General features: G+C 39.0%; 1 protein-coding gene across 1 annotated transcript in view; it reads right to left on the minus strand.

Annotated features, from left to right (window-relative positions):
• RABEP1 (rabaptin, RAB GTPase binding effector protein 1) overlaps positions 1-18,052 on the minus strand; it is a 75,426-nt gene that overhangs the window by 24,680 nt on the left and 32,694 nt on the right. Inside the window, exons 5-9 of the mRNA XM_065418153.1 lie at positions 9,801-9,920; positions 9,031-9,087; positions 4,820-4,955; positions 3,817-3,995; positions 2,705-2,830 (exon numbers count right to left, since the gene is read on the minus strand). Of these exons, the coding sequence (XP_065274225.1) occupies positions 2,705-2,830; positions 3,817-3,995; positions 4,820-4,955; positions 9,031-9,087; positions 9,801-9,920 (618 nt within the window). The remainder of the gene's footprint in view (positions 1-2,704; positions 2,831-3,816; positions 3,996-4,819; positions 4,956-9,030; positions 9,088-9,800; positions 9,921-18,052) is intronic.

An 18,052-nucleotide genomic window follows, 5' to 3' on the forward strand; every position in this document is an offset into this window, starting at 1 on the left:
TGTTTGACAGTAAACTGCATCCCTATATGCAAGTTTTTGGAGAACTTCTAACAGACAGTTTTTTTTACTGATCGATGTTGAAGAATATCTTTCTTTTTAAATGTTTTTTTAAAATTCCATTTTGAATAATCATCCAAGAGAGTAAAGCTAAAACACTTTAATCTGACTAATAACATTGTTTAGGTTTTTTTCTGCAAGGACCCTTGCAATAGAGAAAACCTTCGATAGAATTTACATTTCACACATTTAAAAAAAAAAAAAAATCAAATGCTGGCTTTTTTGCATGTATTGATACATTATTTAAAGCTTGTCTAAGACTTCCTGAAAAATAGCAGCTTCCTTTTTTACGTTACATTTTGTAGGAAATGCAACACAACACATGCTTAAAATGGATGGAGGATGATCTGCCTAAAAAGCATGCCTAAAGAGTTTACACTGTAACCAAGAGGTGGAATTCTGTGTAGGTTACATGTCATTTTAAAAAGATACAGAGAAGGTAACTAGGCTGATGCTACAGTTTGTGCACACAAGCAAATGATCCATGACTTGTAAAGCCTATTAAACGTTCTATAGAAGAGAGCTAACAGCTGAAGTATATCAAATTGTGTGAATGACATGACTGATTTGTAGGAGTCATTACCTTCTGTATATATCCAAGCAAGCCATACTCTCTACTCAGAGCATAAAATATTTAAGATATTCCAGCAGGCATGACTGCTAATGCTAAATAAATGCAGCTGTTTAAAAAAAAAAAAAAAGCAGTAGCAAATATTGTGTCCCAGGGAATTAAATTAAAATAAAGTGTTCATAGACTGAATGTTCTTTTCACTGGTTCCCAGATTCTTTAATTGGGGCACACAAATGCTAATGGCCTGCTGTACAGTGTATAAAACAAAGACTGTGAAAGCTAGCACTCTTATTGGAAGATGTGGGATAAAGCTAAGTCTCAATGATTAGGTTATAGTTGATTTCTCAATCAATTCCAAGGCATCATTACACCATTTGAAGAAACTGAAAAAAACCACTGACTCTTTCTCTTACTAAACAGTCTTCTAGAACCCACGCCTTGTAGCATCCAATAGAGAAATGCATTCAAGCCAGCACACAAGGGGGAAAGTAGATTAAGGACCTGCATTCAATTTTAGACCGACCAAGACAAGGAAATTCAAATTTAAATTTTTTTATCTTTAACTCATCACATCAAATCTAGGCCTTGCAAGTAATCTGAGAACAGTAATGATCCCAAACCATGTGTGCACTGCAGTGTTTATTCATAACAATTTGGTTTAAGGCAAAGTGAATTTGATAATTTTGTAGTTTAAAGTCAATTCTTTAAAGTACATTTATATATAATGTTTATTTTTAATTATTTTAAAAACAAGTTTTTTAACAGCAAAAAGGGCTACTGAACTGCTGGTGAATAGCAATACTTCTGTGATGGAAAAAGTGCAAATTATCCAATACTACTGACAATTTAAAAAAGAAAGATGACTGTGACTTCATTATGACAGCCCCGGGTGTTTTGCATGGCAGAAAGGTCTGGAACGTCTGTCTGCATTTTAGACTAGTTTGGGATGTATATTTTACATTTTGTATATGGTTATCAAATCAGCAGATTGTTAAACACTGTAAAGGTATATTAAACTCTCTCTCTCTCTCTCAAAATTCTCAGGCCTATGTTCTCTCAAAGCATGTGCAAGGCCATGCAAAGTCCCAAATCTATTTTTCAGGGCTTACATATAAGCTTTTACAGCATGGAACAAAGGCTTTTTTTAAACAAAAATGTATCCCTACTAAGCTGCACATCCAAAAACTGAATGGTCAGGGAATCATGAGAGAGACTAAAGGAACACAAAGAAAAAATGCATTTCAACTAGCCAAGTTTTATATTGTTTCTAAATTTCAAGTTGTGTATTCAATTTTACTTGCTTTTCACAAATGAACAATTGAGGCAATTTCAAATATTATTTCACTCTTCACAAAATGCACAGTAATAGTATAATTTACACAGTATACACCAAAAAAAAACCAAACGGATTGTTGTCAATGGTATCTCTCTTCTTTGGCAGTTCTAACAGGGGCTACTTAATACTGGGATACCCAGCTCAAGAAGACGCAATGAAACTTCAGTGCAGAGTCCTAGCTTCTGGATTGGATAGAGCAGCTTCCCTTTGGCTGCTAAAAACATGGGAACAGATCCTCAACTTGGGAAAACTGTTGTAGCTCAACTGAAGTTAATGGAGCCATGACATTTTACACCAGCTGAAGATCTGTCTCAATTATTAGTTTATGGCCAAAGACTAATTGGATTGATACAAAATTAGCATGAAATTCACCAGGTACCAGTTAGCATGACCAAGAGAGGAAAATCTCATATGTCATAATTTTGCTGGTTTTTAATGCAGAAGGCTTAGACAGAGGGTGGTCAAAAGTACAGGTTCTGATGCACACTTTCTAATTTTAATAATATAATACAGTTCTGTTATACTGAAAATACAAAAAGTTATAATTCTAAAAAGCTTATCCATTGGAAGAGTCGTAGTTCAGTATTTATTCAAACAAATGCTATTCAAAAATAGTCACCATTTAGTAGGAATTATAGCCAGCAGCGGATAAACAAATACATACTTATCAAGGGTGCTTACTGAACACCTTGGGAAACGCATACTGTAAAAAGTTGTTTTGAACTACTCATTTGTTTTACCTCTTCATTAAGGAACTGCGTAAGGGATTCTTCATGGGTTAGAGAGCATACTACTTTTGTTTCATCATCTGGATCTTGTTGTTTCTGTTTCTTCCCTTTGCTAAGTCGCTGCTGTTCATCGTCTTCCTAGAAGCAAGTTGTAAACAAAAAAGCATTTAAACAGGATTCATTTCTGGCTTATTCCACTGGAATTTGAACTTGGTGGTCATCACATGAACTCCCCCTAATAAATCAAACTGCAGAGGGAAGGTAACTGGGAAGGATACTGATGGGAGAAAAACAAATATCACTTTTACAAGAGAAAGCTTCTACTTTAGCTCAATGTGGCACCATATACCTCTCTCACTACTGGTGGCTGATTCATGGATCCACAGTGAGCTTTGTTCCAAAAGGAATTGCTTATTTACTTCCCTTCTTATGTCAAGTACGATGAAACAGGTAAAAACCCAAAACTGCTTAAGCTGGTTATCCTATGGAACTTGCTAGCAACATGCCTGTACACACTGAATGGTCCCAACTCCATTAACAAAAGCATGGAAATCAGAACAAAACTAGATGAAATTAACTGCCTTAGGCACATTGAAAAATGCAAAGAAACCATACAAGATGACAAACATCAAGGAATGTTTATTTTTTTTAAATTGTGATCTTGAAGCACACATCTTGAAGCACACAATTTAACCTTTCTTTCTAGAAGCACTTGCAACCAAGTCCTTTTAATTTATTCAGGGACCAATCACTGTTTAGAAAAAATACAAGGCAGTCAAAACTTGCCATTCCAATTTCCTTGACCCAGGCCTTGGATACTGGAGGTGACTTCCAAGCTTAATCTCTAGCCACTCTTACATTTCCATGTAATGAACTTGGCAGCACTGCCACACAACTATACCCGTATACTGGTATGCCAGTATTTATCTATCAGTTTTTCAGAAACTTAGACAGAACCTTTTAATAATTTCTTAGAAGGTGTAACTAATAATTTAGGCTATACTTTGTAAAATGTAAGAGCCAAAATCATGTGTTCTCCTGTCCACAGATTGTACATTTAATAACTATTATATCGTATTAACTCAACAATGTCACACTATAAATAAAGTGAAGACACAAGAAACCTGATCCTTCTTTTTTAGTTCTTCAACTTGTCGGAGCTGTTCAGAGGTCAGAACGATTTCCATACGTTGCATGTCCCTCATCAACAAACGCTGAGACTCCAAGAACTGGTCATTGGCCCTCTGCCAGGTATGTTTCAATTGGTTATGCTGCTGTCGCTCTTGGTCTAACAGATGGCAGACTATTCAGGAAGCAAAAAGTGTTATTCTTAATTGGATTGTAATGGTTGACCATTTTACTTTTCTCCAGACAGTCTTAGGAATTAAAGTAACTGTTAGGACTCTATGCAGAAAATAAATTAATCTGAGTTTAATAATTGAAACATATTAGGCTTTCTCAAGTCCCAAGAGTTGATAGGGTTAGAGGCATGAGTTACTAACAATAATATTCTTTTTATTCCAATGCCCAGAAGCTGAAGAACGATAGGAATTTATCATAAGCCAAATTACGAATGCAATCTGTTGTCTCAGGAGTTCATTTATTTCAAAGGAAAATTTGCCTCTTCATACTCCTTTTTAGTGGTATTACATGGTATTTGCAGTTGCACATGAGCACAAATGTGCACGTAGGCATACATCCTCCTTTCCCATTATTCATAAAACTCTGACATAAGAGTGTATGCGGATTAGAGTTGGGATCATGCCCTTTTGTGTGTTTCAACAATCCTTGGCATACTGTGTTACTAGAAACACATATTACTGTTACTAATAATTCTACCCAGGGATACCAGAAAAATCAGGATAACAATGAGAGCAAAGGCTGTGATACCATCCGAGCCTAGTACAAGTTTGACAAGTTCTTTGGTGAAAATAAGTGGATCACCCACTGCAAATATATGGAACAGTACTAGAATCATTTGTTGGGTAGAAACTTCAAGTGCCTTAGTGTTTAAAATATTTGGTCAGTAAGCCAAGATAAGAAACCAAGAGAAAAAGCTGTGTCTACATTGTCTTCCAAATCTTTAGCGTAGGCAAAAAGTCAGACTGACTGCTGTTATGTAGTTACCTTCATGAAGTTCTTTCCGTAATTTCTCAGCATCTTCTTGCAAGACTGATTTCTGAGTATTCAGAACAGCCACATACATCTCTAAATCTGTCCTACATGACTTCTCAGCTTCCAGGTAATGGTTCAGTTCTTTAACCTGAGGAAGGTAAGTGAAGCGGGGGGAGGGAGGGGACATAACAATTTAGGGTTACAATGATAGAGATTTCATTTTTGTTATATATTACTGTATTGACTGTTGTGATTATGTGTAGGTGATGAGCTCAACTTTATTTATAGGAATAACAAATAACTGACGATCTATTGTGCAAGGACAATACATATTTAGATCATTATGTAAACTAGTTCCTCATTTATGTTCAGAGTACATAAGTATATAGTTAGAGATTTGGCAGGTAGCACTGAACCATGATGGCAACTTTGAGTATTTACATGCTGACTCCAGTGACTCCAGAGTATCCCTACTAAAATCATGTATTGAGTCCTTGTATTTTGACATCCCCAGACAGTTAATTTATCTTTAAATAGCAAAAGCAAGCAGATCATTAACAGTTTAAATGCTTTCCAGTAACACTGTTTTGGCAGCCAGGAGTAGGAACATATTACTGATCTGGAGCATCTTATGCTGCATTTACATTCATAATGCTAAGGGCATATTGGTAGCGTGCCAAGAGCCGGAAGGCTACATGTGCATATAAGTATATATAAATGCTATAATAAGAAATATATGCAGCCATATTATAAAGCTTGTACTTCTTTGCTACATATAGACAATAGAAATCGAGTACAATGGCTACATCCTGCCGTTACACAGAAAGGACAGCTGGCGGCCACCTTTCATGATCTTGCCGTTTACATCTGGTCCCAAAGCCACGCACTGACCATAGCTGCAGCAGTACAGCTGACATTCAAAAGGGGACAAGTTCTCCGAACGTATTTTGAAATAAAAATAATAATGGCTACAAGAGTCTCTAGTAAAGAATAAAATTGTCAGACACGTAGATAGATGAACATAATTTGTTGGGGAAGAGTCAACATGGTTTTTGTAAAGGGAAATCATGTCTCACCAATCTACTAGAATTCTTTGAGGGGGTCAACAAGCATGTGGACAAGGGGGATTCAGTGGATAGAGTGTACTTAGATTTTCAGAAAGCCTTTGACAAGGTCCCTCACCAAAGGCTCTTAAGCAAAGTAAGCTGTCATGGGATAAGAGGGAAGGTCCTCTCTTGGATTGGTAACTGGTTAAAAGATAGGAAACAAAGGGTAGGAATAAATGGAAAGCAGTAAATAGTGGTGTCCCCCAGGAGTCTATACTGGGGGCCCAGTCCTATTCAACATATTCATAAATGATCTGGAAAAAGGGGTAAATAGTGAATGGCAAAATTTGCGATGATACAAAACTACTCAAGATAGTTAAGTCCCAAGAAGACTGCGAAAACTACAAAAGGATCTCACAAAACTGGGTGACTGGGCAACAAAATGACAGATGAAATTCATTGTTGATAAATGCAAAGTAATGCACATTGGAAAACATAATCCCAACTATACGTATAAAATGATGGGGTGTAAATTAGCTGTTACCACTCTAGAAAGATCTTGGAGTCATTGTGGATAGTTTTCTGAAAACATCCACTCAATGTGCAGCAGCAGTCATAAAAGCGAACAGAATGTTGGGAATCATTAAGAAAGGGATAGATAATAAGACAGAAACTATCATATTGCCTCTATATAAATCCATGGTACCACCCACATCTTGAATACTGCGTGCAGATGTGGTCGTCCCAACTCAAAAAAGATGTATTGGAATTGGAAAAGGTTCAGAAAAGGGCAACAAAAATTATTAGGGGTATGGAACGTCTTGCATATGAGGAGCGATTAATAAGACTGGGACTTTTCAGCTTGGAAAAGAGATGACTAAGGGAGGATAGGATAGACGTCTATAAAATCAAAACTGGTGTGGAGAAAGTATAAATAAGGAAGTGTTATTTACTCTTCATAACACAATAAGTAGGGTCACCAAATAAAATTAATAGGCAGGAGATTTAAAACAAACAAAAGGAAGTATTTTTTCACACAACACACAGTCAACCTGTGGAACTCCTTGCCAGAGGATGTTGTGAAGGCCAAGACTATAACAGGGTTCAAAAAAGAACTTGATAAATTCATGGAGGATAGGTCCATCAATGGCTATTAGCCAGGATGGGCAGGGATGATGCCCCTAGCCTCTGTTTGCCAGAAGCTGGGAATGGGCGACAGGGGATGGATCACTTGATGATTACCTGTTCTGTTCATTCCCTCTGGGGCACCTGGCATTGGCCACTGTTGGAATACAGGATACTGGGTTAGATGGACCTTTGTCTGACTCAGTATGGTCGTTCTTATGTTCTCTGCTGTGGCATACGAGAAGGGTCTTGTGGTCACTTAGTCTGTGCCTCCATATCCCCCCGCCCACCCTACAAAATAGGGAAAAATTTGTACTTCCCTAACTCACAAAACGTGTTGTATTAATATAGGTGGAATATATGGGTCAAAGGTGTTAATATAACCCAGTCAGTGTTTAATATTAAACAGTGTTAAGCAAGGTTCCGGGTCTGGTATACAGTTTGCTTAGTACCATGACATATACACCATTAAAATAATAAATTATTACAACTGTAGTTTAAATTCATCAGGATTTGTGAGGCAAGCAGATACCAAGGGTGGGACCATATGTAAGAAGTACCTAAGAATGGCAGACAATGAACTAAGCAGTCATAAGTCTTTGATTTCTTATGAAAACTATAGCATCCTAACACAACAACATGAAATCAAAACTACCAGACAACTCTGGAGGGGTTCCCAGGAGCTTACCCCGATCGTCCACAACTTTAGATGTAACACCATGACATGACATGGAAGTCATGACAGATGCCCAGAAGTACAGTTCCAAGATCACCTTCCTGCTGCAACATACCATAAATGTTGGGGCCACATTTTCGCACAATAGGATGCAAATAACTCCCACTGACTTTGGTAAGGGTTACTCATTCTGTGGGGTGGGAAATAGAACTCCTGGAAGATTGACATGGGGAGGGGTGGAAAAGCAGGAGACAGAGACTGCTCTCACTGATTGACTCCTGCCTGAAAAGCATACAAATTTGGGAAAACAGTTGTGTGAGCTCCCAGATAGATTTGAGGGACTTCAACAGGCCAAAAAACCAAAACCAAACGATCACTTGTTATATACCATCTGGCAAGGCTCAGGCCAACCTAGCGCCTAAATAATACTTTGCACCTTATGAACAATAGAAATTGATGAAATTAAAACTAAAACTTCAACATATTTGTGAGGCAGGTAAGTGGAGGCAAGGGATCAAAGAGTCAGAGAAGTATGTCTGGCAAGGACTTACTTGCTATGCAAGACAAACTGCAATCCTTCCTGATGGTGCAAGAAGGATGACTGAAACATCCAATACGAGAACTTTAGATGGACAAAATGTTGGAGCTGAACAACAGCATTAAAGATCTAAGTCAGCATTAATGGTGTCAACTATCACCTCTTTTGGTGGGAAATACTTTACAAAATGAAGCCCATCATAAAACAAAAAACAAAAAACAGTTACAAGTTTTACAAAATTCAGGCTCGTGTACCTATTTTGTGGGTATCCCACTAGGAGAGAGACCGATTCCTGTAACATTGATGAAGTTGCTACCAAAATTGCTCATCCTGAATAATGTAGATGATCAATTATGTTTAGACAGAAGCTACTGAATACTTGTAAAAGAACAGGATGAAAAGAATAATTCCAGATGCTACTATCATAATCTTTATGAAGAAAGTCCTGACTACTTTGGAAAACAAGAATTTATAAGAGAGAGAGGAATGGGTTCACGTTTTCCCTGACTTCAGTCTAACAATGCAAATCAAGAGTGAGGCACTAAGGGAAAAAGCAGAATCTTATTCCCAGACAAAATCTGGGCTATTCAAAAAACAAAAATCATCTTCTGGATGAGAAGCCTGTAAACTGGAAAGAATCCGCGAGGAAGATGAGGAAGAGAAACACAAAATCACTGATGAGTATGGTCTGCCAGTCAGACTGGTGTGCTTTTTCCCCCTCTTCAAGAAAAAAAAAAAAAAAAAAAGATGTATATTGTTCTGTATGTGAGGGACATCCATTAGCCTTTTAAATGGATGTATACTGTAAGTTTGCAAGGCAGGCTAATACTTTACTTACCTTTCTTGTAGCTCCTGAATACTCTGGATCTTTTGGGAATTTCAGTATATTTGATTTCTAAGATGGAAAAACAGATGCTTCAATTGCCACCTTCCCCTCCCCATAAACAGTAGACAAAATGCAGCTAATCTGTGGCAATATAGTGCTCATTTCTTTATTCCCTTTGGCTGATTTTTTTTTAGAAAATTAGGTTAAACATGTCTTCTAGCCTAATGGATGGAGCAAAAATTTTGGATAAGTAAAGCTTTATAGAAAAAATGCTAGAAGTTGCTGCTAAGAGATCAATGTAAGATGTAACAAAATTCTAAGAAAGCGAATCTAGCAACCTCTGGAGGGGAAGCCCCAGTTCTAGAAGATTAAAAACACTGCCGATTACAAAACTTCCTTTGTGGCTTTAAATGGCCTATAATGTAGTGACACCTAATTGCTTGAGAGGACAGACTATATCTACCTATATGGAGCTTTATTACTGATATTTCTGATCATCTAAACTACATGAGCTCAGCTTTAAGCATGAATAATTTTTACACGTTACCAGATCCTCAAAATAGAAACACAGCTTAATATGTATAGTCTAGATAAATAGTATAGTTTTATTTGCAAGACAAGGGCAGACACTTAAATTGTTCATTTCCCACTTCACATTACATCTTTATTTGTGTATCTGATGCAAAGTTTGCAATCAATTGTTTGTATCAATAAACTGCCATAATGCAAGATGCACATTCTCTCTGCAGATATAGATTAAAATAGTTAGAATTTCACCTCACCTTTGAAGCCTCCTGTTCTTTTATCTTTTCTTCAGCTTCTGTTAGTTTTTCCTTTAAAACTGCGATCTCTTTCTCCATAGGCATCACGACTGAACGAAGTTTCTCAGCATCCTCTTGGGCCTGAAATCAGTTGGTAATGTGTTAATGCAACATATTACTTTGCAATAAAAACAAAAAGTCGTCTTCCACAAGAGAAATGAACAAAATTGATATGCCAAAAATCAAACCACACTTTTGCTTATAATATTTGTTATATTACTTATATATTTAGCTAGTCCCAAGTGTTCTCTAGGATAAAATAAAATTCGTCCCATTCGTTGAAAGCAATGGAATTGGCCAAATTCATCCATGGATGTACATGTGTCTGCTTTTACAGGAGAAAGCTAGTACATCTTTCCCCTTCCTAACTAGAATGATCATGAGTTTTAAAACATGTACATAGAGTTATTCTGTATTTAAAAAGCGTAGCCTTTTCACCAAGATGATGCTAGGTAGAATACAGAGAGAAAGGGACAAAGATCATGCAGTTTCAACACAAAGTTAGTTACTGACTATTGGCTTACTGACTCTGGCGCAGGTAACATACAGTAATACTATATAACTGTTTCATGGGCTTTGGAAGGCTACTTTTAGATTTAAAGAATTGTTGATAAAGCATCAAGCAATTTTCAGTGTTACCATACTATGTATTTCAAAATCGGATAAACCAAGCTGTCAAAAACATGGCTTTTTTTCAGTTAGTCTTGAAAAAATTAAAAAATTGGATGAGAGAATGAGAAGACTCCTATGAGAAAGCAGGAAGAGGAGGAAAAAGAGAGCCAGGTAAAAAAATAGTAAGAATTAAAATAGGACAATGCAGTAAGTACTCAAATTCAGAAGTATGTAGGTTGGAAGCTGGCCTTGATATCCCAACATCTGACATTTTTTCAAGTGTGTACTGGAGCCTTTCCAAGTTACAAAAAGTGACTGCTCCAGCAGAATCAGCAGCAATTATTCAATGGAATTCTTCAGACTCAAAAATTCATAAGTAACAATATAGAGCTATTAACCTTAAGCATATTCTCACCAGCAACCACGCACCGCACCATAACAACTCTAACTCAGGAACCAACCCATGCAACAAACCTCGATGCCAACTCTGCCCACATATCTACACCAGCAACACCATCACAGGACCTAACCAGATCAGCTACAACATCACCGGCTCATTCACCTGCATGTCCACCAATGTTATATATGCCATCATATGCCAGCAATGCCCCTCTGCTATGTACATTGGCCAAACTGGACAGTCACTACGCAAGAGGATAAATGGACACAAGTCAGATATCAGGAATGGCAATATTCAAAAACCTGTAGGAGAACACTTCAACCTCCCTGGCCACACAATAGCAGATGTAAAGGTAGCCATATTACAGCAAAAAAACTTCAGGACCAGACTCCAAAGAGAAACTGCTGAGCTCCAGTTCATTTGCAAATTTGACACCATCAGATCAGGATTAAACAAAGACTGTGAATGGCTATCCAACTACAGAAGCAGTTTCTCCTCCCTTGGTGTTCACACCTCAACTGCTAGCAGAGCACCTCACCCTCCCTGATTGAACTAACCTCGTTATCTCCATACTGATTTATACCTGCCTCTGGAGATTTCCATTACTTGCATCTGAAGAAGTGAGGTTCTTACCCACGAAAGCTTATGCTCCCAATACTTCTGTTAGTGTTAAAGGTGCCACAGGACCCTCTGTTGCTTTTTACAGATTCAGACTAACACGGCTACCCCTCTGATACTTGAATATAGAGCTATTGTTTAAGCTGGAAAAAAAAATCTAGATGCACCATTTATTTTTGGTTTCTGTTTATGGATTGGAACCTTATTTTTTCCTCTAGCTTCTGCTGGAGGAGGTTGGCATAAGGATAAACAAGAACTGCAACTCAAAAGAAAAGCTTCAAAGAGAACATTTCATGTAGCAGTAGATGTTACCAGCCAAGGCAGCACTAGCACTGACCAAATTCCTGTTTTCTGGTCAATCTGCCGACAAACACTTGTTTTGAACACAACTTCCAATTATGAAGATAGCTAATGAAATATCCTAATTGTTTTAAAATATGTTTTGGCATGTTCTCTTTTGAAAGAAGATTCCAATTTCTTCATGCTTCGCTCATTTCTAATGCACCTTGCCACTGCCATTTCTGCCTGTCTAAACAAACAAATCTGTAAGAATGAGAAACCACCTCCACAAAGCATAGTAAGTTCACTGCCTACAAGGAGGAACTGGCAATGTGTAGTAGATATGCCTCACTGGCACACAACAGTCAGCCTAGCAATTAAGTTCTTCAAACACCAGGAGCTGCTTTGCTGAACATTTCTCTCAATTGTACTGTTCAGTGGATCTGAAACCCCCATAGCTGCTCACTACAGCCTATATTAAGAGACAATCTAAATTTTTTCAGGACTTTAATAACTTCTCTAACAATCTCTTTTCCAACTACTACTAGCATCTCCAACAGCCTTTCATTGCAAGTTTTAATTTCTCATGGCTGAGTCCTGAACACAAAGTAAAGGACAATTTTAATCTCTACTGCTGTACCTGGTGAGTTCAGTGAAAGAGCAAGGGAGGTCAGCGAAGGCAAAACTGGACTGTTCAGCAGCAATCAAGTGGAAAGATGGAAAGTGATATGTAAATTTTAATGGGATTGATTTTGCTACAGTTTTTCCCTTCTCTGTGGTTAGAAATAAGCATTTAGGCTCAGAATTAAAGTGTGCGTAAGATACATATAAAGGTCACTTCAACATTGTAATACTGAACTGTGCATTCCAGGATTGTCTAACTTGCTTGGTCATTGGTCTCCTTTTCAATCTCACATCTGCAACTACTATAAACTGAGGCAAAGCCTAATCCTGGGTGTCCTAGAGAAAGCTGAAGGTCCTACTCAATTCTTATTAAAAATACAGTACCTAGCCTGTGGAAGAAGTTTGCTTTCAGGGAGTGCATTCTGTTCTTCAGTATTTATTGGACACCACGAGAAAGAATGCTCTGCAAGGCTCATGCAGGTATAACTTCATAGAGTTTAAGGCCAGAAGGGACCATTAGATCATCTAGTCTGACCTTCCGTAAAACAGGTCATTAAATTTCACCCAGCTATCTCTATATAGAGCCGAATAAATTGTGCTTGGCTAGAGCATATCTTCCAGAAAGGTATTCAGTCTTGATTTGAGGACATGGAGACATGGAAAATCCACCTCTTCCCTTGGCAGTTTGTTAAAAATTGGGACTAATTTCTAACGTGAATTTCACTTCAGCTTCCAACCACTGGTTTTTATTATACTTTTCTCCTCTAGACTGAAGAACCCATTAATATCTGGTATTTTCTGCCCAAAAGAGTATTTTTACAAAAGAGTAATCAAGCCACCACTCGATCTTCATTTTGATAAGCTAAACAGACTGAGCTCTTTAAGTCTCCCACTACCAGGCATTTTTCCCAGCCCTTGAACATTTTTGTGGGTTTTTTTCTGCACCATCTCAACTTTTTGAACATCTTTTAAAAAATGTTGATACCAGAACTGGATGCAGTATTCCAATATTGGTCTCATCAATGCCATATACACAGGTATATGCCACGGCATTGCACTGGGATCCCATGTTCAGTTGCTATGACACCCAATTTCTTTCCAGAGTCACTGCTTTCCAGGATCCAGTCCACCATTCTCTCTAGGTAAGGACTACATTCCTTGTTCCTAATGAATAACTTTGCATGGCTGTATAAACACATTTTATTTGAATGGGTCCAGTTTACCAAGTGATCCATGTTGTTCTGTATGACTGTTCTATCCTCATCATTATCATTCCACCAATCTTTATTTATTTTATCAGCAGTGATTTTACACTGACTTCCAGATCATTGATGAAACATTGGGCCTAGTACTGATTTTACACTTAATGTAAAATAATGGCAAAGCTGATATGGGGATTCAATTAATAAAAAAAGAAAATTTAAGGATGGAATATAATTAATACCAGTGAACTTGGTTGGAATGGTCCTTTGTTTGGCCACACTGAATATAAACCAGGTCATGATCACTGGCCCTAGGCAACCATGAATTTACAGTCCAGTGATGGATTCATCTTTATCTGTCATAATGAGGTCCAAACTAGAGTTACCTCATGTTGGTGCAATATGTTTGCGTTAGAAAATGTATACTTTTTAGAAACTCTAATTATGTTTTACTACTAACTGTATGAGACCTCAAGCATACCTCCAAAACTGAAGTCCCACATACCACCACAAATTTTTCTTTCCACACATTAGAGACAAATTCTGAAGGAGTAACTCATCTTGTCCTCCAGTTTGATTCGGTAGTCTGTAGCAGATCCACACCAGTATCCCCTACTGGGTTTTATTAGTTAGAACACTGATCCCCATGCATTCAAAATCCTATGGTTCTGAGTTATTAATGTCTCTAAAACAGGTAACGGTGTCTTTAATGTAGAGTACCAAGCTCTCACAATCTCGTTTTACCCACTCTATCCTTCCTACCCACATTATAACAAGTGACCCCAATCGAGCACTGCTACCGAAAATCTCCGAACTGCAGTGCAAGGACACACCGACACCTGAAGTGGAGCACCCAAAGTGACACACATCTCGAAGAACCCTCGTTACTACATAAGGTGAGTAACTTCCTCTTTTAACGTTCTAATCACGCAAGTTATCCCAGCAGGTTTCAGTAATGTCAATTACATCAAATTTCTTAATGATAATTTTTTAATTCCCGTACTTGTTACTCAGACTCTTAGTGCTGGTATATAAGCAACTGAAAAATGTCTTCTCTTCACATTCTTTGCCACATCAGTTCAATTTATTCGCAAAACGCTGAGTTTGAATCACACCAACTGTTCTTCAGATGGTGAATAAGCGATGTGAGATGATAATCTTAGGAAAAAAGATCTTGTGGTGAAATCTCCCACTCACTTAAATGGTCCCAAAAATTCACCCCAGGCTTTTTATGCAAATCTATTTAAGAGAAGAAAAAGAATGAACCCTTCCAAATTTCTGACACAGTCTGAATTATTTCTAATACTTTTCCCCCCTCCCAAAAAAGTTTTCCATCAGATATCAGCTACTTTTTTTAAAAAAGGGAAAAAAGTCTGAAAGACCTCACACAAACAGAAGGGAATAGAAAAAATGTATCTGTGCTTGCCTGAAAATTTCATTTGGAGTAATAAGGTCCTCAGATCCATTACAATTGGCACTTAAACATATTTGCAGCTGGGGGCAGAATAAGACCTGTCAGGTACTGGCAGCAGGGGAATGCCCCGCTCTCTGAAATTCCCTCCAGTTGAGAACTTCCACAGCCAAGATCACTCATATTTATGTTCCTAAATTACAGATTTTGTTAACTATACTTTGAAGGGGTGGGGAAGAAAACAGCTTCCTCTACTGCAAGGCATGGTAACTGCTACTCCTTGAATGTCAATTTCCATCTCTATTCTGGATGACTGTTTATCTCCAAAGTGAGCTGGATCTGTGGATCTTATTACTTATAGTAAGGAAAATTTTCAGGTAAGCACAGATTTTTCCCATTCTTCTTTGCGCTAAAGTCCTCAGAACCATTACAAGAGGATTTTCTTAGCAGTCTGCCCTGAACGTGGGAAGCAGGATTATCCTTTAAATATGGACATCCAAAAGGGGAGGCAAGGGGGCTTCCTGGACCTGAGAGGGGCCCAGCCCCTAGGAGCACATGCAGTGACGGTGACCGGGGGGGAACTGTGGAGTTCTCGTCTCTGGCCCCAGCCCCGGGGCAGCCTGCCTGCACCCCAAGCTCCTCATCGCTAGCCCCACCCCACCCCAGAGCCCACACCCCCAGCCAGAGCCCTCACTCCTCTGCACCCCAACCCTCTGCCCTAGTCCTGAGCCTCTCCCACATCCCAACCCCCTTCCTGGACCTGAGCCCCTCCCACACCCCAAACCCCTTATCCCCAGCCCTCACCCCCCCCCGCACCCCAACCCTCTGCCCCAGCCCCCTCCCACACTCCAAACCCCTCAGCCCCACCCCAGTAATTTTGTTATGTGCACCGATATGCGGAGGGGACGGGGGGGGAGATGGGGGACGACATGACTTGGACCATTCTGGGCACCACTAAAGATTATACAAACTTGCTGCCCCTGCCTAGAAACTCTACCTTTTTTATTGCATGGGAACCACATGGACCAGATAGGTCTGCATTTTCCCTGAAGTTCTCAGCCTGGGATATGAGAAAGGATCACCAGGAGTGGGGGACCATTAGAAGTGGCAGCAAAGACCCTTTACCGCACTTTGGGAGGAGGCAGCAGTGGCTGAGCTCTGCAGTCAGAGATGTGGTTGCTAGTGTGAGCTATAAGGGCTCAGTAGTGATCTTCCATCTAGCACACTGCCCTATGGCTTCACTCCTGTCATGGAGATGGGGGAGATCCTGAGCCATTTCTTTTCCATTATACCTGACTCCTATCCTGCTCAGGAAGGGGGCCAAGGCAACCCCACCCAAACCGGGCTGTGAAGGAAACTGCACTCTGCTCACAGAGCCAGCCAGGAGGGAGAAGTGCAGAACACAGACCTTTGCTCTTGCCTTTGGCTGTTCTCGGACTAACTCTCTCCCTGAATCCTGCAGAGGCACTAACTGCTGCAAACACCTCAAAAATCAAATGCAACCCTGCGACCCAATCACACTATCAAGCCAAGTTATTCATCTAAAATTTAAAACAAAGTTTGGAACTTCCCTCAGAAAGCTCTACAGCGGGGAGTTCTAGTGGAGCCACCTGCTGCAGGGGAGGCAGAAAAAACTGGAAGGAAAGAACTTCAGGCAGCAAGGCTGGCAGTGAATGACAGATGTGGTTTTACACCCAAGCTGCAAGTAGGCCAAAGCGCGTATTGTAATGGATCTGTGGACCTCAGCATGAAGAAGAAACTGCGCCTCTCTAGAAGAAACCTTAACATTAATTACACACAAAGCCAAGTTCACAAAACATACAAAACTTAAAAAATACTCACTAAGCTTTCAGTTATTTGCACATTCTGTTTTTACCATCTACTCTCTTCCCTTTGAGGGAAAAAATAATGACCACACCGCAGCCAAGAATAGTTAGTAAACACATGCCTACAGTACGTTTCATGGTTTCACTTGTTTTAATTATTTTTATAGCCAAATTAAGCAGCAAGATTCAACTGTGATAAAACCCAAACAAGAGAACCAAACAATTTAAATTCTGGCTGACAAATATGCCATTGTGCTTTCACCACTTCACTGTCCATTTCCCCAACCAGTACAGTGTAAGCTGGACGATGTTATACTTATTTTGAACTTCCTGTTTTTGTTTCACTCTTTAATATTATGCCTATTCTGTATCTTATGCTGGGGGTGGGCCTATTTACAATCCTGGAAGGATTATTATTTTTTTCTTGGTTGCAAGATGTAAAGAACCTGTTTCAGAAGGATGAGGGGGGCCACTTTTCAGGGAAATCTGAAGGATAATGCTGAGAAGTCTAGGCTTTTCATTTATAAAGGAGTCTGTCCTGAGAATGGAACTTATGAACTCAGTGGACGAACGCACCCTACTCCCGCACCTCTGCGGGACGGAAGATAAAGTGTTATTTTGAAAGTGGAACCAGACATGTAAAGTATCAAATATCTGAGCCAAAGCAACAAAGGAGATTAAGGGTGCCTCCTTTGAGGGTTATAGGCCTTGTGCTGGAGTTGAATGAACGTTCAGTTCTTTCATTCACATGTGATTCACCCATTCTCTCTTTGCAGGCCAGCCATTTCCTCCTTTGTTCCTAAAAGGAGTCCATTTCACCTTATTTTTGTTTTAAGCATTTATTAAACCTCTTGAGTAAAAAATCTGAAACTTCTATGATGAGGAACAAAAAGTTTTCTTTTGTCCAGGAAAAGCTCATGCCTTAAAAGTGCAGCTAAAACACCCTGCTTAAACTAAGTCATTAGGCCCATTTACCAGCTTTTCCTTTTTTTAAAAAAAAAATGCAAGTTTTCCCTCCTTCAGGTTCATCTGAGTTTGGAGATCTTTTTAAAAGGTTCCCCAAGATACTCAGAGTTTCCATTTTAGGATAATTGTTCATATTTATTTTCTTTTTGTACAAAGCCGAGTTTACAAATGCTGCAATATTTACCTACTATCCTAGGAGCTCTGGATAGGAACTGGCTGGTACTGAGGCCACTGTGCAACAACCTGAGTAACCTGCAAGCTCCAACTTCGTTAAT

The sequence above is a fragment of the Emys orbicularis genome, chromosome 17 (assembly GCF_028017835.1).
Source record: "Emys orbicularis isolate rEmyOrb1 chromosome 17, rEmyOrb1.hap1, whole genome shotgun sequence".
In the NCBI taxonomy this organism is placed as follows: domain Eukaryota; kingdom Metazoa; phylum Chordata; order Testudines; family Emydidae; genus Emys; species Emys orbicularis.